General features: G+C 32.8%; 1 protein-coding gene across 1 annotated transcript in view; it reads right to left on the reverse strand.

The window, feature by feature from the left end:
• The window catches only part of LOC129223094 (cryptochrome-1-like), a 33,451-nt gene extending 12,550 nt beyond the window's left edge, over nt 1-20,901 (reverse strand). The window contains 6 exon segments of the mRNA XM_054857661.1: nt 775-921; nt 1,714-1,868; nt 2,858-2,985; nt 14,079-14,229; nt 14,232-14,272; nt 20,678-20,901. Coding sequence (XP_054713636.1) covers nt 775-921; nt 1,714-1,868; nt 2,858-2,985; nt 14,079-14,229; nt 14,232-14,272; nt 20,678-20,901 — 846 coding nt within the window.
• Nucleotides 20,902-23,870: the final 2,969 nt, after the last annotated feature.

A 23,870-nucleotide genomic window follows, 5' to 3' on the forward strand; every position in this document is an offset into this window, starting at 1 on the left:
ATAATAATTTTAGAATATAATTACTTTAACTAGTACGTTTTAAAATATGTTTTAGTGTTAAGTTGTACCCTAAGATTAGACAAATCATCTTTAGATTAAAATTTTACTATTATTATCCTGTGTTAAATAAATTGTTAAGGAAAATTTTGGAAGTATTTATCTCTTTAAGCAAGTTAAATATTACATTTATTTTATGCCATAAAGCAAATGAAACTAAAATGAGATTTTTATCAAAAAATGTTTAATATATTTCATTAATTGCTGAGGAAACAATTAAAAAAAGCTGTGCATAACTTGTCTACACAAGTTCTATTTTTGCCACTTTGATGAAAACTGGCAAAAATCTGGCAGGAAAAAGCGTGGTTTTTTTTCCACCAATGGCAAAAACTTGCCAACCCTGCTTAAAATTGTCTTCACAGTTTAACACAGGGATCTACAACCTTATTTACTCAAGGGACACATTATAAATTGTTAGAGGCGAGGCAGGTGAACAATCCAACGATATTTAAATGGTCTAGTTAGTGCTAGCCCCCCACCCCCTTCATATACCCATCTTTTTACATTTTAAACTAAGCACTCGGTGGTTTTTGAACTTCACTGGGATTAGCAATAAATTTTAGGTGCTTATTAGTATTAATATTTTTTCAGTTTGAACTTTATAAACTTCCCTTGGATTGCACAAAATCTGTTTCTGGTTCAAATGTGGCCTTCGGGTAGTAGGTTGGAGACCCCTGCTTGAACACATTAAATTGATAACTGCTAAAATTAACTTACTTTGCTTTTCATATAAACTTCTCTCAGTCCGTGGTAGAAAGTCCGAGCTGATAAACACCCAAATTTAACATAAGGGCTCAGTACTGTTGTACTTGGCTCGAGAGAATTGGGAAATGTATCAGGCTTGGCAAACTTACAAATCCATGGCTGAAATGCAAATAGCATAAAATTTTAATCAAATAGAGAGCTTTATAATAAACAAATGATTAAGCGTAAAAGTTTAAAAAGAAGTGAATTACCCTTTTTTCTTTTAGATATTGGTAATATTTTTCTTTAAAAAATAAAATAGCTTTATGAAGAGTAATATTTAAAAATTAGTCTTTCATTCCAAAAAAAAAGTTATGGAATTCAATTTTAATTTGCGAGAAAAATCATTAAATTTTTAATGAAAAACTAATATATTTATAGTAAAAAAACAAGATAAAATAATACGAACAATAGTTTTGGGGTTACAAGGAGCCTTTTTATTACAAAGTTATGATCTTCAGGGTGTAATTAATTCCAGGAATCCATTGAACAATATATTAAAAATTTTATTCTCAAACAATTAAAATTTTCTACTTTAGATCTGTATTTTTAATCTGAAAACATTACCTAAACAAACTCTATGGGTTAGACAAGTTACTATTAAAATACATTATCCAAAAAATAAAATTTGTTCAGTGATGAATAATGTTATCTATGAGTAAAAATAATCATTATTAAGAAATATGAAACTCTGACACTTTTTAAAAGCCATTTCTAAACACAAGCTAGCAAATCACACAGCACACAAATGATCTGATGCTAAGCTAATAAATGAATAGAAAAGATATTTACTTAAAGCTCAGTTATGCCAATTTCACTATTTTAGTACCAAGTTTCTTTTATTGTAAAAATAAACTATCCAAAAATTGTTTAAGAAAAAAAAAGTAATGAAAAACTAGAAACAAACATTACTTCTTTTTGAAGAACTTTTTCAAGTCTTTTTAAAGCTTCGGTTTCTCCCCCAGGGTATAAACAAGGATTTAATGTTGATTCATCAACATTTAATTCTTTAAGTGTTGGAACACCATACAAATCATCATGTTCTTTCTTAATAACTGTAGGCACTTCTACAAGTAAAATTATAGTTCTGTAAAGTGTTATAGCTAAGCATACAATAGGAGCAAGGAACAATAACAAAGTGTTTTTACTAAAAGTAAAACTGAAGGGGAAAAAGTGGCATAATCATTAATGCATATAATTTAAATTTATTTTCTAAAAATTGCATTCACTGTTTAAAAAAAAAAAAACGTTGTTTTAAACTAGTCTGTTTAGAGTAAAATTATAAATTGCGCTTTAATTGCCATTATCTTCAGAGTAATGGTTACTTTTTGAAGATTAACTTCAAATGATAATGCAATGTTTGCATTACAGAAGAAATTTGAGCATGGATTGGCTAAAACTGCTACTTATACAATGTAAATACAATTATAAAAGTGATGACCATCAACAAGATTTGAGCCCAGCCAAGCTTGAATCCAGCTTCTGGATTTATAGTTGGTCATAGGTGTCATTTTTGGGTATAAATAGGTGCCTAAAGCAAATTTTTTGAAATGTAAGTCCTCAAAATGCAGTTTTAAGTTATCTAGGATCACTTAAAGGGCCTCTTCTGGACTCAGCTGAGATGGTCCTACTCAATTACTTGTCGAGCTTTTTCATTTTTCAACAAAGAGTGAAAGGTGGAACACATTCTTTATTACAGCTGAAAGTTTGCTCTAAGACACATTATAATTTTTTGCTGAAACATTTCTTAGCACAGTTAAACAAATAAAAAGCAGCATGCAGCAAAACAAGAGATAGAGACAGAAAACACTTAGTAGTTTTGGACAGTTTTAAGCACAAATAACACAATTACCAGAGACAATAAAATTCTCTAAACATGTTGAAAGTAGCTTAAATAAATAATGTCAGAAAAAAAAAATCAAAGCTTTTTTGATATGCTTATTCAAATCTGAAAGAAATACTTTTTCAAAATATACAGAAATAAATAAGATGTATAAGACTACAAAAAGACTTAAGTGTAATAAATGTTGAAAAAATAGAGTAAAATAAATTAAACCTTTTTGAGAAAGAATTTCTTCCAAAATATGCACAGAGGGGACTGGTTTAGGTGGTGTTCCGACTCTATCAGCAAGTTTAAGGAAGCCCTGATACGTTAAAGGTGGATGTCCATTGTAAGCAATAATTCTGAAAAGGGAAAAAAAATCAAATTGGAAAATAGCAAGAGACAGTTAAACCTGAAACTAATCTATCCTTATTCATCTGAATTTTTTCAATCACCTAATGTTCATTTCGTAATGAATATAATAGGTACCGTATTACGCTGCATTATCCAGTATGCCGTAAAATTCGGGGGTCACCAGATTTTCAATCATTCATGCTGGTCCTTTCCGGCATGCCGGAAAAATCCAGGTTAGGAAAAAAAATTAATGCTATAAAAATATATATGTTCAGCTTAAAAATGAATTCTATACATATTTTATTAGTATTAATTAACAGTTTAATCAGTGGTGGCGCTAGGAAATCCCTGACGGAAGGGCAAGCTTTCCCGACAGGGGGGCATAGCCAAATTTTAGTTTGCAAGATTCCCCCCCCCCCAATTTAGGTGATAAAGAAACTAATCATTCTTGGCGTCTAAGAACACGAATTCCCCATAAAAATTAAAAGCAAACAATAAAAATTTTAATAAAGATAAAATAAAATAATTAGAAAAATAAAATTAAATTTAAAATTAAAAACATGAAACTAGGCTTTTGTGAGCAGGTTCATATCGCGAGATCAATAAACTAGAACAGTGTAAGAAGCAGAATTTGACGAAAAATCTGAATATGATGTAAAATCAATAAAAATGTGTGCTCTACAGAGTTTATGCGGAGAAAGAAACTTAACAACATTAATGTAGTTGTGAATGCAATGTTGCTCTTACAGAAATGAGGGGGGTCCGGGGGGTCCCCCCGGAAAATTTTCGAAATTGTAGCTCTGAAAACGCAATTTTAGATGATCTTCAGTGGTTTCATGCAGACAAGGGTTGGATGCTCACCTCCAAATAATTTTAAGAAATTGAAGTCCAATAAACGAGATTTTAGTCGATCTGTAATGGTATTTTGTAGGGAGTGAGAGTCGAGGTGCCCAACCGAAAAAGTTCCAAAATTAACCCTTCAAGCGGCCGTGACGGAAAATTCCTTCACCCAGCGATGTATCGAAGAGTGGCCGTGTCGAAAAATGTCGCCATAAATATTCTTCCATAGAATTTTACGCCGCAGCCATTCTCGAAGCAGAATATTCAAGGCCAAATTTTTCGACACGGCCGCTCTTCAATACATCGCTGGGTGAAGGAATTTTACGTCACGGCCGCTTGAAGGGTTAAAGAAACAAAATTGTAGGTCATGTATTGTAACGTTAGGGTGATGAGGTTAATGACCAATTAAGATATTCAGTGTTCCTCCCCCCTCCTTCTTCCGTAATCAAACCTTATAAATGCACAAATTTACGGGATGGAAACTGTAGGGCTCAAGAGTATAGCGGTGCTCATCCACTAGCTCATCAACATATTTATTAGGGAGCAGAGAAATCCACATCTTAAGTAAGCAGAAGAACAGTAACTAATATTAAGTTAAAAAATTCAAAAGAAACTTGAGCCCGATGCCTAGCTTTATATTAAGATGAACCTCGCGAGTCAGAACATGTATAAAATTAAATTTATTTATATTTTCTTTCATTATTTTATTTTTCCAAGATAACTTGGGAAAGCACGAAAAAGGGAATACAATCACAACTACTAAGTTTTGTTATTGCAAAAGCAGAATCAAGAGAAAAAAATGAATATCTTTTGAAGAGCCTTGCTTGCTAAAACCAATTACAAGTATTTTATTTGATAACAAATAGAAACTGGAAACGGATAAAAATTTTGCGCTAAAAAAATTAGAAAAGGTGCAAATTTTTACGGATTTTAATTATTTTCTATGGTAATAAAAGGTCTACATCGATTAGGCCTAGCTGGTGGTGGATGGAACCGGCGGGCCACATTGGATTTTGCAATTAAATAGTATAAAAATAAATCCATGATTTTTCCTTCCTTTCTTTCTTTTGATCGTATAAATAATCATGATAGTTTCATAGGGACCCCCGCCAACATATTTCATTCCTAGATTTTTAAAAATATCATCCTGCAAATCACAGATTATTTGGAAGAAAATGTGTGGGCCGCCGAAGCATGTTTGAAATAGAAAATAAAAATTAAAATGTAGTGAGTGAGATTGAAATTATACAAATGAATAGTCACACCAGTAGTTCTAAGCAGGACTGAGGAGTCGGAAGAAAAATGACCGACTCCAACTTCGGGAATTTTAAAGCCTTCGACTTCGATTCCACAAGAACTGGCAGGGTTGCAGATTTTAATTGAAAATGATCGACCCCGACTCTTGAAGTTTTAAACTTTCGACTCCTGACTCCGACTTCTTGACCTCGAAATCAGTCCGACTCCAACTTCTCAGACTCAGGGCCGGATTAGCCATAGAGCAGAAGTAGCAAATGCTACGGGCCCCGCGCTTCTGGGGGGCCCCGCGTCATGAGAAAAAATTCTAGAAAAAAAACTACTTTCCGTACTTTAACCCGTTTAAATTTCTCTCTATCTCTCTCTTTTTATTTAGATTTAGCTTTTCTAAATGCTCAGCTAAATTAAAAATCTTATTTTTCCGATAGATTGCTTTCAGAAATTTCTCCCAATGAGGAACCTGCATGGTTCGGGTAATCGCGGAACGTTGATTGATTTGAATAGTCTTCTACATAAAATTCCCAAAAATCAAATCGGTTTTTAAAAAACTGACTTGGATTTTTAAAAAACACAGCTTAAAATTAGCTAAAAACGGAACGAAGCTCACGTGACACAAAAATAGAAGGAGCATGCACAACGTCAAGATTCAGTCCCTGGGTTACAATAGAACCAGTTCCGAAGGAGTCGAACGAAGGAGATAGGAGCGCAGCGTGGTTTGCCGTTGTTTATTGAAAACAAAGGTGCTCGTATTTTGATCTTCAGAAGAGGAAGAGGTGTATATCTTAGCTGAATCACCCACCCTCAACCCCCGAAATTCCGACAACAAGATAACTGACTTTGAATTGAACATCAATATTTTATTCACAAGTAAATTACTTCAAATTGTTTACACAATAAATTAAATACAGAGCATTTATTGACCCTCTATATGTCATGGGCGTACGGTTTATTGAGACACTACCCCCCCCCTTTGAAAAATTCATTTTAAGCGGTACATCATTAACTAATTCAAAATAAAAACACGTTAAAGTAAAATTTAAAAATTAATAAAGAAAACAAAAATGAAAGTTTTATTTCCATATTTATGGATACCACTCAGAATTTTGCAAACTAGACCAGTGCTAATTACTGCAGGGCCTGACTAACTAAAACTGAGGCAAGGCCTACAATGCTTTGGAAGCCCCCATCCCTCTATGCTATCACTTTAAGTCAACGAAAAATAATGTTTAACATTTACTTAAAACATGATTCATGATTTTTTTTTCCATTTTCACAAAAATACATGATTTTTTAATGCTGTCATAGGTTTTTTAAAAATAAGAAGCCCCTTAGGAAGATTGACCCCAGGCCCAGGGCCTAGTAGACATGTGCCTCAATCAGGCCTGAGTGACTCACAGCTTGCAAAAGATGCTGACATTCATAAAACAGTATTTGTGCTCATTAATGAGGCAGAGCAAATGAACACTACTTGCCATTTTAGCCATGAAAAATAATGACACTCAAAAATAAATTAAGAAGATATCAAACCAATTGCTAGTGTCAAGCTAGGCAGGTACCTCTCCCCGCATGGAATATGGGGAATAAACCTTCTTAATTTAATACTTCATAACATTAAGCAGATATCAACTTTACTGTTTTCTATCTTTGTCAAATTTTACGCGCTTTTTTTTTCCTAATGCTGTTGTTTCCATCAGACAAAAGTACTACTTTTAATCACTGAAGTTTATAGAACGAAAAAGAAATAACACAGAGCCAGGAAAATCTTTTATTTCAAACCGTTAAATTTTTAATTAATATTTCAAAACCTCCGATTTTTTAAAACAAGGTGTGGTCTTTATTACATCAAAAGTGATGAACTTTGGCGCGCACTCCACTGGCACGCTGAATGTTTACGCTTGCTGTCTAGCATGTTTCCAGTTTATGATAATTCAGAAGCGAATTAAATATTGCGCTCTGCAGTAATGGCATCAGTGAATGGTATTTCATCACTTGTGATGTCATGTGCAGAAGCGTAAAAAAAGGAAATTGAATCTGCGCACCGATTAAAGTAATTTTTAAGAATATTAAACTTTGTCAAATTATTAAAAAAATGGTCAAATCCTATGTTTTTAAGCATGCTCTTTCTGAAAAAATATTCTTATAAATTTCGGAAACAACCCCATTCTCTTTATATCCTTTCTTTTATTTTTGGCCAGTACAAATTGATATTACTGATCTGAAAAATAACACGTAATGTGTTAGGGTTAATTAATAAATGCGTTGTGAATTAATTTTTGATTGCTTCTTTTTTATCTGATGTAGTGACATTTACAGATAAATATAATTTAGTTTTTTATAACAGTATTCCTTCTTTCAAAAATTGTTTTTGAAAAATTAACAGTTAATAAATATAAATAAAAGTTTCATTTGCTACTTTTTTTACTATTAACTACCTATATAATTCAGATTTTTATTTATTAACAATTAAATTACGAAGACGTTCGTCTATTGTGCATTGAAGTTACAACGAACCAGCTTAATTTTTCTGGTCGCATGGGGGGGGGGGGTAACGTCACGTCTTCGTACGACCCGGGTTTGGACGCAGAAGTTAGAGCATAGGAAAGTAATATAAATTAATAAATGAAAACTATATTAATCTTTATTGTAAATCCTTCCGAATTTTCTACTTCTTTCACTATGTTTTGAAGTAAAAAAAATATATGATTTTAAATTTAAAATTTTTGAGAATTTATCATTTCTTTAATACGTTTCTTCTCATTTTTATTGTTTGCTCTTAAAGTATTTTATTTATTCATTATTATTTTTATTCATGAATTTTGCAGACTAGAGATGCAAATCATTCAAAAAGTCTCTCATTTTTTTTTTAATCTTAAAAATTACTCAAAATTCAAATCGAGAGTTTTGATTTCAATAATTGTTTTGAATGCAATAGTTGAAGCAGAACAAAATGAAATAAATCAATACATGAAAAATAACATTCTATCTTGAAAGAAAATAAACTCGTTTCAATTCGAAGAATTAAAAAAAAAAGGAGAAGTGATCACGGATAGCTTTTGTAAAAAGTAAAACAATTTTTATATAATTAATATATATAATTCTGTTAGTTTTTCTGTAAAGTAACTTTTGCAACAGAAGAGTGAATAACACAATTTAGTTTGTTTTTCTCTCTCTCTCTCTTTAATAGTGTTGATGGCATTGCACTATTTTTATCTCTTGGTACTCTAAAAATATTCAATTTGTTATGTACGATGCTGAATATTTCAATGAGGTAAAATATAGTACTTGCAGTTCGGCAGTTAGTGCGTGTAGGCATCTTGAGAGAATGATAGCGATGTTCTATACACGCACGTGCGTCCAGTGCCAGAAGGAGCGGGGAGTGGGATGAATCTTGCCGTCATCAGCGGAGATGGGGAAACTAATGGGGCGGGGCTAATCGGGAGACTTTAAAATTAATTAAAAAAAACTAGCAGGTCCGAATGAACTGAAACCGGTGTCTATCGTTTATAAAATGGCTCAAATTTTCATTTAAACAAAATAAAAAAAAAATGCATGCTGGTTCCTCATTGAAGTCTTAAAAAACGCAATTTTAGTTGATATTTCTTAGTGGAAGAAGAAAAAGCTCCGTTAGATCCGAAAAGTTTCAAAACTGACCTAAAAATTTAAATTTTAGACAAAATTTGGAAAAGAGAAAATTGTATTTTCTCTGGGATTTTTTTTTTTTTTCAAAATAAAGTCAGTTTTAAGGTATCTTAAGAAATTTAAGAGAGTTAAGGTCCTAGAACTTTCAGCTATTCAAGCCTAAAAAACAGAATGTTTTGGTTGTTTCATAACAATAGAGGAAAGGGAAAGGGGTTTCTTTCCTGAAATTGTGCTCAAAACTGAGGTCAATTTCAGGCTATCTTTGGGAGGAAAGGGTTTGAGGGAACGACCCATGGTATAGCTGAAAACAAAATTTCAAGCTATGTGGGAAGATTAGAGAAAGGAATGAGGGTCTGAACTCCCCCAGAAATAATTCTGACTTTAAGTTTCAAGCCGTGGTTTTAGATTATCACTGGAGACGTTATCGGGGTGGGGGGGGGGGGATACGGGATTGCTTCGCAAAATGTTAGAAACTGAAATCTTCAAGACGCAGGCTAACTTTAGTTCTAACTTTAGGTAAAGAGTGATGCTTTGGAGCCTTTTCCCCCGAATTTTGAGAAGCTAGGGAAGTAGGTGTGGTATTCTCCTTTGGAATTTTTTTTTGAAATTTTGAAATCGAAAAGGTTTAAGAGCTTTCTCTGGAATTTTTCGGGATTTAGGCTCTAAAAACTTAAATTTAAGCAATTTTTGTTGATAGCACGAGAAGGAGGATACTGAAATTCTTAAAGCACAAATCCTAAAACCACATTTTAAGGCTCTCTTTGGTGATGTTAGACAAAGGAGGGGAAAGGGTTACCATACAGAAATTGTTTTAAAAGTGGCTTTCTTCTTAAAGCTTTCGAAATTGGAGTCCTGAAAAGGTAATTATTATTAATCATCCTTAAACTCTTTTTGGTTACTTAACTTCATGTCAATTTATCACCCTCAAAATTTTCCGCCCGTGACACGAGCCCGTAGATCTGACACTGTAAACAACAATGAGCAAAATTAAGAGATCATGATAGAAGAAAAGAAAAAGATTCTGAGACTTCACACTTATGCTGAGCGAAATAAATGAATTGTTAAGGGAATATTATTTTTTGATGAACTAAAATAATTATGTGTAGAAGAAAGACTTTAAATATCGTTTTAAATTTTTTCCTCTGAGTGGGAGGGAACTAAAAAGCTGTCACCCATGCCCCGAACCTAACCCCTTTCTTTTGCATCACCAAAGGTAGCCGAAATCTTTTTTATTCGAACTTGAAATTCAGAAAAATTTAGTAAAGCTCTAGAACTATATCCACAGTTAGGTATTCATGCATGTTATTAGTACACCTCCCGAATCCATGAAGTGCTATATTGTTTACAATATCATTCGAAAACCGAGGGCCCCTAGGAAACATTTGTTACGGGCCCCCGCGCTGGCTTAATCCGGCCCTGCTCAGACTTGGTTCTAAGTTTTGAATGCACAATACGAAAGTAATGTGTGTGTTGTGCAATCAAAAAAAAAAAAAAAAAATAATAATAATAATAATAAAAAAAAAAAAAAAGAAACGAAACTTAATAGTATGGTCAGCACTATGCTAAACTTAATAAACAAACGAAGGTGAAAAATCGCGAATCTCGTTTTTTAAATTCAATGGTTTGCCGCAGTACTGAAAAAAGGCTATTACTACTTCGAACAATAAATTTCACACTTAAAGTTATCTGTAAAAAATTAATACATTGAAAATAACTAAAGGCGTCTAATGGACAAAATTTTGTTTTTGGCTCTCCTGAAAAGAGCCAATTTTCAGATTCGTTAGTTCAGCATGGTGCCGACGATATTACGCAATAAACAAATTTATTAAGTATCAAAGTGATTAACATTAATTGCACCAATTTTATCTTGTGTAAGGTTTTTTTCTTTTTTTTTTAAAATTTACTATATACCTACCTTTTTTTTATTTTTAAAATTTTTTGAAGCACTTTTCATAATTCGAAAATGCATAACCATTAGTTTCAAACTTTTTATTGATCATGTCAGTTGAAATCTGTCATACTTTCAAATTTTAAGTTTGCACTCACTTTCCAGACCAAGAGGAAAAAGTGTAAATTCTAAGTCTTACCCCAAAATTTCCATACATGAAGCTTTTTTGCAGATCTACGGAGTCGGAGGGAAAATGGTCGACTCCAACTTCAAAAATTTTAGAGCACTCAACTACGACTCCTTTACCCTAACGTCTGTTCGATTCCAACTCTCTCTCCGACCCAGCAATCACTGGCAGTGTTTACGGCCATTGGGGGAAAATGACTCCAACTCTGACTCTTGTCATTATTAACCAACAAATTCCAATTCAGACTCCTTCTCTCCAAAATCAGTCCGACTACGGACTCCGCAGCACTGCTTTTTTTACACTATTTTACCACTTGAAAAAAAGTATATTAAAAAAAAAAAAAAATAGAACATAACTTGCAAAAAAAAAAAAAAAAAAAAACTTAAACAAGGCTGAGCCTGGTACCAGTTTGTAAGTTGGTTTGATCGATTTCGAAGGAGCAATGTTGACTTTTGAATTAGACCTGGTCCAATCAAATAATTACAGTTGTATGGACTAAGCGCAGCTTATTGCAGGCTTTACTTTAAGTTAGAAACATGAGTTTCGACTACATGATAACATCTGAAAAAATGAAATTTGGAAGCAAAATATATTTTCGATTGCCTTTAGCACATGATTTATTTATTTATTTAATTTGGCCTTTTCCAAAAGGTTCGTCCCTCCCCTTCCTCCAGACATTTTTCTCAAAAAGAACCCAAACCTGATGCAATACCAACCCGACGCTTAATAATCCAATGATTGTTTAGATGTGCCAAACCCGATGTTTACTAAATCATTCTCATTTCTTCTTCATTCCCAGCAAAACTATTATGCCCCCTAGTATGCAGCCCCCTAGTATGATCCCCTGATCCCCCAGTATGCAGCCTACAAACAAGATCAATATAAGTTTTTTGAGAAACATGTATTTAAAATGTTAAACATGTATTTGCTTTTATTACATTAGTCAAAAGAATTTTTTTTCTTGCGTTTAGCATTTGCCGACAAAACATCATTACACTAAAAAATTAAATCTACTTTAGTACGCTTCCTTGTATGAGGTAAAAGGATCGTTTACTCATCGATATGTTTTGTTGTAGAATAATCCAACAATAATCAGATAAATTTTAAATAACTATAGTAATAACTTACTTGTAACTACAGAGTGAAAAATGAAAGATAATATTGCAGTTATTTACCCAGAGAAGTATTTTAAAACGCATCAATAGTGTGTCTGCACTGGCTGAAGTGCTGTTTAGCAAATGTGATAGAAAAGGAAAAATCTCCGAAGCATTTTTTTTCTCCGATGACCCCCCCCCCCCCCCCGTCTTGTCCTGGCTGTTGTCATTCGGTACGTATTTGTCTCGTAACCCGATAACCAGATGACGACGCCTTAGGTCTGACCGGAAATCACCACTACATTCGGCAGGGACGTGGATAGTCAAGGGGAGATTGTACTCTTTTATTAGTCGTCGACACCCTGAGGTGTCGAAACCAGCTCATCGATAAATAGAAATTTCAAGGATGAAAAACACACCATTTCCCCGTAGCAATAGCTATCCCTTATTTTATCACCATCTGGGCGACGTTAAAAGGGGACTTATGGACTCGGGCTAAATTGCAGGTGTCAAGGTGGGTGGCCCCGAAGGGAATTGATTTTTTGTTTCCTTTTTTTTAAATATTTAAGATACTTCTACTTTTTTCTACTAATGTTTTTCGAGTTCATATCCGAGGAAAAAAATTTTCATTTACGATAAACGCCAAAGCAAACAGATTCCCCGACGAAATACAAAATTTTCCCCGACGGGGGGGGCAAGACGTTTCTGACAGGGGGGCAATTGCCCCCCTGCCCCTCCCTTGGAGCCACGTCTGAGTTTAATTTCTTAAAAATATTTACTAACAATACCATTTGTTATTTTAACAAGAAAAATATTGTTTCTTAATGGATAATTTTATAAAAAATAACTTAAAACTGAGTAAGCAAACATTTAAGCAGTAAGTTACCGCCTCTAAACCAATGCTAAAGAATTTAACATAGCTATCCAATAAATGAAAATTAAACTTACCTCCCTAAAAGTGAACCTAATATAATTTATTTTTAAAAAATATGAACAGATCACAGTAATGATAATTGCTTCTGAATTGATTGGCATATAATTAAATCTATTAATAATGACCTACCATAAATAACAAGCACATACTATGTGCAATACACTTTTTTTTTTTTTTTGAAAGAAGGTAACTTTTGGGATTTATTTATTTTTTCCTTACAGTGGTTTGTTTTCTGACTGGAACTGAATGGGAAATTTACTTTTGTTTTGTTGCAAAATAAACTTCACATTATCCGGCACGCCGGAAAATTTGAATTTCCCGGCATGCTGGTCAACCTTGCTTTTTTATGGCATGCTGGATAATGTGAGGTAATACAGTATTTCCTTGGTTACCTCTCTTACTCAGTTATTAATGGATACCCAAAAATGATGCTAGCAAATTCACATTACAATGGCAAATAAATCTTCAGTATTAACAGTTAAAATTTAAGAAATAAGAGAATAAATGGGGGGGGGGGGGGGAATGAATAAAAAAGAATGATTTAAAACCTTGTTTCAATTGAATTGTTTTTTGTTTTTCAATTTATTGACTAAAATTAAATATTATTAAGAAGAAAAAAAAACTTAATTTTTTTCTGACAAATTAAAGTTTTCGCAGCCAAAGATTTCAGCCAGGTGGTTGGTCCATGTTTTAAAAGTTATAAGTTGGTTTAAATTTCAGTTTTCTTTTTCAGATTATTTTTACTCCTATTAATTATTATGCATTAAAATTAAAAAAAAAAAAAAAAAAAAAAAAACTAATGAACAGCAATGCTTCAAAAGAGCTGGCAGAGATACAGTAACATGGTTGCAGTGAGTTTTCAAAAATTTTGGTACCTCATTCATACCAAAATTGCCATCATAATACAAAAATTTCAAAAAAAAAAAAAAAAAAACTAAGAGACAAAAAAGTCATTAAAAGTCTCATAGCTATTAAAAATATTCTACCAAATGAAGTAAAAACCCACTGAATTACAATTCAAGTTACATTGGAATATCTGCTAACTCTATATTATTTGTAATCAAAGAAGCACATTACCAAAACTCAGCCTATAATTCATAATTACCAAATCTAAGCGTTTAAATTTAAAGAAAAGGCGTATATGTAGAAATTTCACACTCAAAGTAAAATCAACTTGAGGTAGAACAGAATTCTGAAAATATCATTTAAGTTCTGTTATTAACTGCATTAACAGAAAAAGAGCAGGGAGAAGAGGAATAACTTACTGTTCTGGATTATATAACGTATTTGTCATGGTCTTGAATACTTTAACATCTAAAGACTTCATGAGGCTTTCAATTTTTTCATCCCTTAATTTTGCATAAGGCTCTGTATCAGCTTCAAATGTCAGAAGTTTGATCTTCCACTCTTGAACAATTTTGGAAAAATCTGCTCAGGTTGACCTCTCAGAATAAACAATCTTCAGATGAAAAAAAAAAAAAAGAAATGTAAGAAGAAAAAATCTTGAAAGTGAAAATTATTTTAACACAGTATTTGCACATACAGAACAAAACTATCTGCAGGTGTGGGAAAATATATATATAATATGTATTGGTTATGGTAATTTTTTTTTAAATCAAACAATGCCTTTTGTTTTCAATCAATCCATGAAAGCAAGAGGTAAATTTTTTCATTAATTTATCTACAGATTTTGAACTTGATGTTCAATATCGATACTACTTAATAATTAAAAGGCAATGAATGGAAATATCCACAGTAACAATTGAGGGGCCGATGGGATAATTGTCCCCCCCCCTCGCTTGAGGTGACTCTCCATTGGTTAATTTTTGATATTGAATTCAAAAAACGCAATTTTAAGCGATCTTTGATAATTTTTTAGTTAGGGGAAGAGAGGTTTGAGGCTCTTCTCTCCCAGATATGTTTTCGAATTGAAGTCCAAAACTTTGTGATAAACATTTGCAAACCAGGATATGTAGCAATGGTCATGTAATAAAATTCAATTGCCCCTCCGTTAAAAAAAATTTCTGGGTCCGCCCTTGCTCAGCAATTGTATCTGGACACGGCATGCATGTCTATCTAGGTATGCTAGATGTCACACTTTTTTAAAAATAACAATATGTTCATGAAAAATAGCATGATATGTGACAAAGCAGGGAGTAAGGTGAAGTGTGATATTTTGTGAAAAAAGGGAGGGGGGGGGGGGGTGTTGAGAAAGAACATGTTGAGAAAAACAAGTGTGATATCGAAGTCCCCACGGAGAAAATTGACGAGTAGCTCAGTTTAAAAAACATGTAATAAAATACAATAGTTTTGTGTCATGACATTGCTCTCAAAAGTTTCCTATTTGAAAACTATACTTTCCATGAAAATTTTAAATTGACATAATAAACATAAAAACATAATAAAGCGAATAGAACAACAGAACTAAGGTTTTAAAAAATGACAATTTATGTGCAACTATTTCATTATGCAAAACTGAAAGATTATTAAGTATTTATTTATTTATATATTTATTTTTTTAAAAATTGTTTTTATACATTTTTAACCCTAGTGTCAATGACCAAACTTTTCCCTTACTCTCTCAATAACAAGGTACCCGGGTACCATTTTGAATTTCGAAAATTTAGTGCAGGAAAATAATTTTTTTTTTCTGTTTAATTGAAACGTTTTCTTCTACCCTCATCTTGGGAAATGTGTGTATCTTGTTTTTACCAAACAGCGAAATGCCTTATTATTTTTTCAACATTTTTTGTTTACGTTTCACGCTAAATGGTCCGTCAGAAAAAATGTTTCTCCAGTTTTATTGTAATAGTGGATGTATGTATTAGGTCTTACACTTTGGTATTTCATAGTTAATTCATAGTATTTCATTTATTTATACCAGTGATGTTCATAGGCGGATTTGCGGGGGTGCGCGGCACCCCCAACAATTTTCGTTGGATTTTCAAAGAAAATGTAAAAGAAATATATTTTATCAGGAGGAAATATATATTTCTCCTCAAGAATTGTGTAAAACAACTTATATATTTCTACAGCTAATTGCAAGTTAATTTACTTCAAAGCAAACCTAAAAAATACAATAATATGTAGCTTATTGTGTGACCCAGTCACCACTCATCGCCAGTGCAAGAGAAATTGTACTACACGAATTAAAAGGAAGTATTTCTCCATTTAAAAAAGAAAGATGATAAATAATTGCATAAATCAAATAAAAACATTCCTTTAATTATATTTCAGTGCTGTATTTGTGTTTTACTTTTATACTCTGTAATTGGGTATGTATTGGTATAACACTACAGTTTTATTTTTCTTTAAAACAACCATGGCTATTTGAGTCAAAAAATATGGCTATTGTGATATATTTCCTCAAAAACGATATAAAATCCTTACACATCATTCCAGTAAACAGTGCAATGACATCACTCTGAAATCAACTAAAACCCAACATTTCCACTGTAAAATTTCAAAAATTTCTGAAGGAGTGGGCAGGGCTATCACTGAGTTCCACTACTAAAAATAGTTGCTTTAGTTGCCTTTAATACAAGTAATAGTCTCCAAAATAGTTACCAGGTACAGAAAATATAGTTTCTAAAACAGTCTTCTATTTTTTTAAAAAAAAATAGCATTTATATCATATTAATGCAATGAAGTGGGACAGACCTACGCGGGACAAATTTTCTCTAAACAACCTTTTTAAAGGAAAACTTGAAAAAATATTTTTCAAATTTTAGACCAACCCTGAATAAATACTATAGAAACCAGCACTGACACATTGTAACATAATTTCTTATTGTGTGATTGTTAATTAAAGACAACAGTAAAAGACTGAAAAGAGCTCGAAACGTCACATTCATGATATTTCCGATCGAAAGAAAATTAGCTCTCGTTAAAAAAAAATGAATGTATAGTACGAATGAAAGAAATTAAAAACCAAAAAACAGTTTTAAAAAAAAGGGAAGAAGAAGTAGTTGTGAAAACAAACTTTTTTCAGAAATCGCGATTGCAAAAACTAATAATTTACAAAAATCGCACTCGCAAAAACGATACTTTTACGAAAACCTCGATCGTAAAAACGAAACTTTTTTATACAAAAATATAATCATCACATTTTTTCTGGTCGTGAATGTTTTATGACATTTCATTTTCCTACTTTTTAAAACAATTGTTTTCAAAAATTAAACGCGGTAAAACTTTTCATTTTTCCCCGGTAACTAAAAAGCGATTTTGCTTTTACTTTTTTTTACAATTTTTTCTCCTAGGAGAAAAAAAAACCTAGCTTTTTTACGAATTTTAGTTACACTTACTAAAATAGTCGTCGTATTCTACAACTGATTGCAAAATAGTCGCTTTTGTCGTCAAAATAGTCGAATGCCGTCAAAGTAGCAGCTTTAGTCGCCATTTGCAGTGCTGTATCCCCCCTTCCCGATCCCCTATGTTGCAATGGCGTAGCTACAGTTTCTGTCGCCCGGGGCGGTTACTCTATTTGCCACCCTTTCAATGAGACGTATCTAATACATTAAAGCATTGAAAATTATCGAACTCAAAATTGAAAACTTCATTTAAGGAAGCAAAGGTACTATCTCAGAGAAATATTCTGAATTTACATCAAAAATTGCAGTTAAAAGTAACGTTTGGGGGGATGGGGTTCTCTACCGAATCTTTATCAAAACTGAAGTCAGTTTTACCCTTTGGGGACGATAGAGAGTCAGTTTTTATTCGGTAATCAAGTTCCGACAATTTGTTTTCCCTGCATTAACTCAGCACTGGCAAAGAAACAACTTTTACAGAAATATATTTGATATTTGCATATAGAAACAGATGTTATATTACAGAAATATATTTGATATTATTTTAATATTTTCCGAAATGTAAGTTTTAAAAATAAAATTTAAGTGTTAAAAAATAATTTAAGGACGTTAAGTGAATAAGGTAGGTTTAAGGGCTCACTTCAGAAATATTTCAACTTTGAACACTGAAATGACCGTTCAGTCGTACCAAAACCTTACATTTCAAAAAGAGTTTCTTTTCTCATTGAATCCAGTATTAGATTTAAAGTATGATTTCCTTATCTGATTTTTTTCACATCAAAAGTGCTGAATCGCCACCCCGAAAAGTATGCCGCTCGGGACGGACCACCCTCTTCGTCCCACCCTAGCTACGCCACTGCTGTATTGTTGCACCCCCATAATTCACAGCCTAAATCCGCCTATGGTGATGTTCAACTTAAGGCCCGCGAACCACATGAGACCAGCGAAGCTCATACATGTGGCCCATTGCATCGAAAAATATTATCTGTAATTTTTATCCTCTCTATCATTTGTTAAACCTTTGCTGTCATGCCATCTGATATTCATATGTATACTAAAAAAAAGAAAAAGACAGATCATATATTCCAACTGAAATATTATTGTCTACATATCGAGAGACATGAAGTTCCTTATTCGATATCACTGATGATGTAAAAATGAGTTTGCACATCAACAAAAAGAAAAAAGCTGGAATATTGTTTTCCACTTCACATCGAAACAAAAGCAACTCTGGAGTAACCAAAAGTCACAACTATTTTTTTTATAACAAAGCAAAATCTAATGTTGACATAATTGATCAAATGATTCGATAATTTCGAAGAATTTAATCGAATAGTGATAAACAATGAGTGTATTACCCTCTGAAATGTAAAAATATATTTATCCATATTATGAATATACTAAATTTCATTTAAAATCTTAATTATATGTGTAAATGTAATTTGAATAAATGTCAATATAACACAGAAAGATTCTCTGTGTCTAAGATCTGCAGTGTGACTTGTATGTAATATGAAATGCTTTCAAGTGTTAATTAAGTTTTATATTTTTACAGTGTGAAAAATGTTTTGGGCATGGGAAGTGAGTTCAATACTTTGGTTTTGCACCAAGAAAATTAATGAAAAATTTAAAAAACAAACCTTTATATATATAAAAAAAAAAAATTGTTTGTGAGAATTTTGAAAACCCCTCTCAGAAAAATTTTCTGGCTGCGCCACTGGAGGGGGGTACTTGCTTGAGTCCCAACTTGCTACAAATACTCATGATTTTGAACTATACACTTCTCTAACCCTTCAGAAATATAATAATGGTGAATACAATGCTGTTTTCCCTATTGAATATAAGTAATTGCTATGTAACTGCCGAAAACATAATAAATTTAGGGGGCGCAGTATCAAAGGAGGGGAGGAGGAGTGATGGGGGAAAACGGTGGTCATATTTTGATTCAAGGACTCCTTTTACATGAGAATCATCAAGAATAGTGTCAGAAGCATTTTGAAGGGTTATTTTTTGATGTGCAGTGTAATATGTACCCGGTTATTGAATATAGGTATAAAAATATTAAATGCTGAAAAACACCCCCTAAAATCTTTTTTTAAACACGGTTACAACTTTTTTTTTGTTTGGATTCATGTAAGTAACAAGACTTAAAAGCAATTTTACCAAGACCTAGTTAGAAAGGGTAAAAATTATGATAAAAATCGCAAAAAGGTAACCAGGTACCCGGTCATTGACGATAAGGTTAACTACAATCAACTTTTTATGATTCAAAGTCGCATAACTCGAATATTCCTTTATCTTGACGTTTTCTTTGAGTTCTAAATTCTTGAGGTGGCTGTGATATAACTCGAACTACCAATAATTCGAAGGTTTTAGCACAGGCCCGGATCTATAAAATTGTAGGCCCCCCTGCAAAAATTAGCTGGGTCCCTAACTGCCTACTGGATTTCTATGCCACTAAGGGCTGAGAACACTTTTAGTGGCGTCCGCACACTTTGGTAACCTCACACTTTGTGAGGTTGACGCTCACACATGTGAGAGCCCACACATTGTGGGCTCTGCGAGTATGTAGATCTGGGCCTGTTTTAGCCAGTCCCTTTGGAGTTGACTGCATTATTATTCTAAATTAACCTTTTAAAATAGAGAATTTCACATACTTTTTATGCAATGCTTTTCAGATAAATTCTCATTCTCAAGCAACCTTGTTAAAAAAAGTATTTTTTAGCAATAAATATAAGTTAACAATCTCACAGTTAACACTTTTAGGTATGAGCCATTTCATACCGCATATCTCCCTCCAGACTGGGGTTTTTTTTGAGCTTTGCATGATTTTGTAAAAAATACTTTTAAGATGTGTATTTTAGTAATTTTTATTGTATTACATACTTTAAGGTGTTTTCTTTCATAATAAAGGAACTATTTGAATGAAATAAAAATCGATTTTTAATAATTATTGAAAAAAGCATGTCTGAAACTAAAAAAAAAAAGTCCTGCATAGGAAAACATCATTTTTAAACATAAAAGTTTACCCAGACTCAATTAAAAACTGACCTAAATCTTGAACAAATATCTGAAAAATAGGTTTAATTTGAAAACAAATATTATTTAATAAAATTTCTTTTGTATAGTACATTTCCAAAGCACAAACTCGAATTTAAACCTACTATTCTTTCAAGATTCATGTAATTATTTCTGCCTGGTGCTGCCATCTATATATTTTTTTTGAAAGTAAAAGGTTCGTAGATAGTATCTAAAAAGGTTAGAAACGTACGGAACTCGTACTTTTATAGCTAAGAGAGTAAAAACTTGACCCCGAGAGAATGTCAGGCTTAGTTCCATTCACTAATACCGGCAACCCGAGTGAGGCTCGAGCATAGACCTCAAAGTGTTAAGCAGCCATAGAAACAAAGCAGAAAAATTCATGAATAAACTGAAATGCATTACATAGTAAAAAGGGATAGTTTTAATTTATTAAATATGATAACCATACAAGTACAAACATTTGAAACAATTATATGTGTCAAAAATTATTGATAAAGCAATAAAAAAATACTAACCTTGAATTAAGCTTCCTTAAACTTAAATCAAGATCTGTAAGTGTTTCCACTAAAAATCTCCATCTGTTTGGACCAATTCTCATGTTTTTAACAAACCATGGATCTAAGATGAAAATTGCCCAAAAATGCTGACAATTTTTAACAGCTTCAACAAGGGCTGGATTATCATGCAAACGCAAGCATTTGCGAAACCAGTGAATGCTATTACCATTGGAAGTCTGCATTTTCTTTTCAACAGTTCCTTAATTCTGAAAAAGAAGAAGTAGGAAAGAAAAAAATCTATTATCTCTTTCTTTGATATTTTATAGGTAAGACAAGTATTCAAATCAATGCGGATCTGAATTTCAACTAAAATTTAAACAAAAAGCATTAATATTTTCAATTACAACAAGTAAATTGAGTTTTGATGAATCATATTATGTTCATAAAACAATGTTTCAAAAAAACCTTATCCGTATGGTTGTTTTGGGGGTTGGTTGTACGGCATATTCTTTCTGGTTTCATTAGAAAAATGCCCCCCCCCCAGGTCACTTACTAAATTTGATGTTTCATCTTTTGATTTAGTGTTTTTTAAAAATAATAAATGCGAAAAATAGCATCCAGTAGTATCTGATAGCAGGTCCTTCATTTTGGGATCAGGAGAATCAATTGCTCCCATACCCAGAGCTATGAAAAATTAATGTTTTTATATATAAGTGAGCATAGTTTTCAATGTTTTACGATACACTTTGCAATGAGCAGGTGCTCTTTGTCCGGCTTGGAAATATTCAAAATAATGGACAGAACTGATAGACATAAAAGTCTTATTTTTCTACTTTAATTCTCATATTTTATTTTCATTGTGCATAATTAGTTTATCATAGTTTATACACAAATATGGATTTTGCATTGCTATTTGAAGTTTTTCTTCAGAAAAATATAACTCCTTGGTACCTATTTTTTACATTTTAAACTAAATTTCCCATCACTTTTTTTCCTAAGCTTCAGAATATAACCTCATATTTTTCAATTTACCTACAGTATGCCTTCTGTTACTTTTATTACTACAGAACTGCATATCCCATTAATCAGCAAAAGTAAGAAAATTTTTCGAGCTTATTATTTGTGGCTGTAAAGCCCACAAGGAGGAGAAGGGAGGGTTCATCGTGCACACTGAGCCATTGAAATTTGGAGGGGAGGGGTAACTTTAGAGGGGTTTTGATCACATTTTATACTGAGTCTCATTCTTAGGGGGCTCTGCAGCAATAGAAGGGTGCATCATTAGCCCTGAAGGGGATCGACACTTCTGCTTAGAGGTAATGTGCCTGGTAACAGAAAAAACAACGAAGTGCACGTCTCAGATTCTTGAGAAAGTCTGAGACTGTCTTGAGGGGGGGGGGAAGGATTTTTAAGAGAACAAAGAGAATAAATCTTTGACAATTGCAGATTGATATATTTTATGGAATATGTTCCACAAGCAGAGTATTGTGGAATGCTAAAAGCATAAAAGAGTTGGTAGATACGGATAATATGCAGCACAAAAAATCAAGTTTGGATTAATTACCCCAAACTATAATAATATAGGTGCAATAATAGCTAACTTTAATTAAATAATTTTTCAAATAATATTTCAGTAACTTCTTATCTCAAAGCATTAGCAATTATAATTAATTAGGGAATATTCTTTTGAAAAAAAACTTCCTTCAGTCTTTTTCACATGCAGAAAATACAACCAAACTTACAAAACTTTCTTGGTGCTTTTTTCTGTTGTAATGAATAGCGCAAATGAATAGTACTTTATAAACAATGTTTTTATATGAAAATTATACATCAAGCAAGTAAGAGTAAAATCAGTCAAAAAATATCTTAACTTACATCAAGCATTCAATGCAATTGATTCTCTGATAGTCTGTATAACATTTCTAGTCTAGTTGATGTCTGCTGGACCTTGTAAAAGCTATACCTGTGATTGAAAATTTGCTCATGTACAAGGCAACAGAGCTTTATATTAGGATTTTGTCATTTTATACATTTAGTAGCTGACCCGGCAAACCTTGTTCTGCCATATAAATTATTTATGGTAAATATTTTGGTTGTTTGGATATTTCTATATATTAGATTTAAAAAAATTTTTGTTGCCATCTTCAGTTGGTCTGCAAATGAAATGTTTGTAATTAATGTAAGCAAGGCTTTTACAATGATTTTCACCAATGGTTTTTACAATGATCAAAAAAAAAATCTGGATAGGGACACCCTGATTACCTAGCGATATAAAATACATGAAATACACTGCCAGCTCAGTCAATTCCAGATGAGGACTGCAGTTTTGTGCTTATTAGCACTCATCAGCTTGATATAGGAAAAGACTGAGTTGGAGGTGTAAAATCTCTTAAGGAAACCACGAGTGCCAAACAAACTGGTAGCTAATATAGAATTAGTACTGAACAGAGGAGTGACCAAAGCATGGTATATTCAGTAAGTTATCGCCCTATAGCCGGGGCTAAGGCAGAAATACATGAAATACACGGTCAGCTCAGTCAATTCCAGCCGTGGACTGCAGTTTCGTGCTTATTAGCACTCATCAGCCCGGCATAGGAAGTGACTGCGCTGGAGGTGGAAAACCTCTTAAAGAAGTCAAGAGTGCCAAACAAACTGGTAGCTAATATAGAATTAGTTCATGTATTTCTGCCTTAGCATTGGCTGTAGGGCAGTAACTTACTGAATATACCATGTCTTGCCTTCAATCTTCGAGTTGAACTGAACCATGCTTCGGCCACTCGTCTGGTCAGTGCTAATTCTATATTTGCTACCAGTTTGTTTGGCACTCTTGGCTTGCTTAAGAGGTTTTCCACCTCCAGCTCAGTCACTTCCTATGCCGAACTGATGAGTGCTAATAAGCACGAAACTGCAGTCCTTGGCTGGAATTGACTGAGCTGGCAGTGTATTTCATGCATTTCTGCCTTAGCCCTGGCTATAGGGCGGTAACTTACTGAATATATGAAATATACTTTATGTCCTATTCTTAAACCAAACAAATACACATAAAAAATTTCATGAAAACTGGTCTAGCTGTTTTGGAAGAATTCAATAATTGACACCGCGACAGTAGATTTTTATATATTAGATGAATTTCAAAAAAAAAAAATCAGGATAGGGACACCCTGATAACCTAGTGATATGAAATATACTTTAGGTCCTATTCACAAACCTAACA

Source organism: Uloborus diversus, chromosome 5, assembly GCF_026930045.1.
Source record: "Uloborus diversus isolate 005 chromosome 5, Udiv.v.3.1, whole genome shotgun sequence".
Lineage (NCBI taxonomy): Eukaryota > Metazoa > Arthropoda > Arachnida > Araneae > Uloboridae > Uloborus > Uloborus diversus.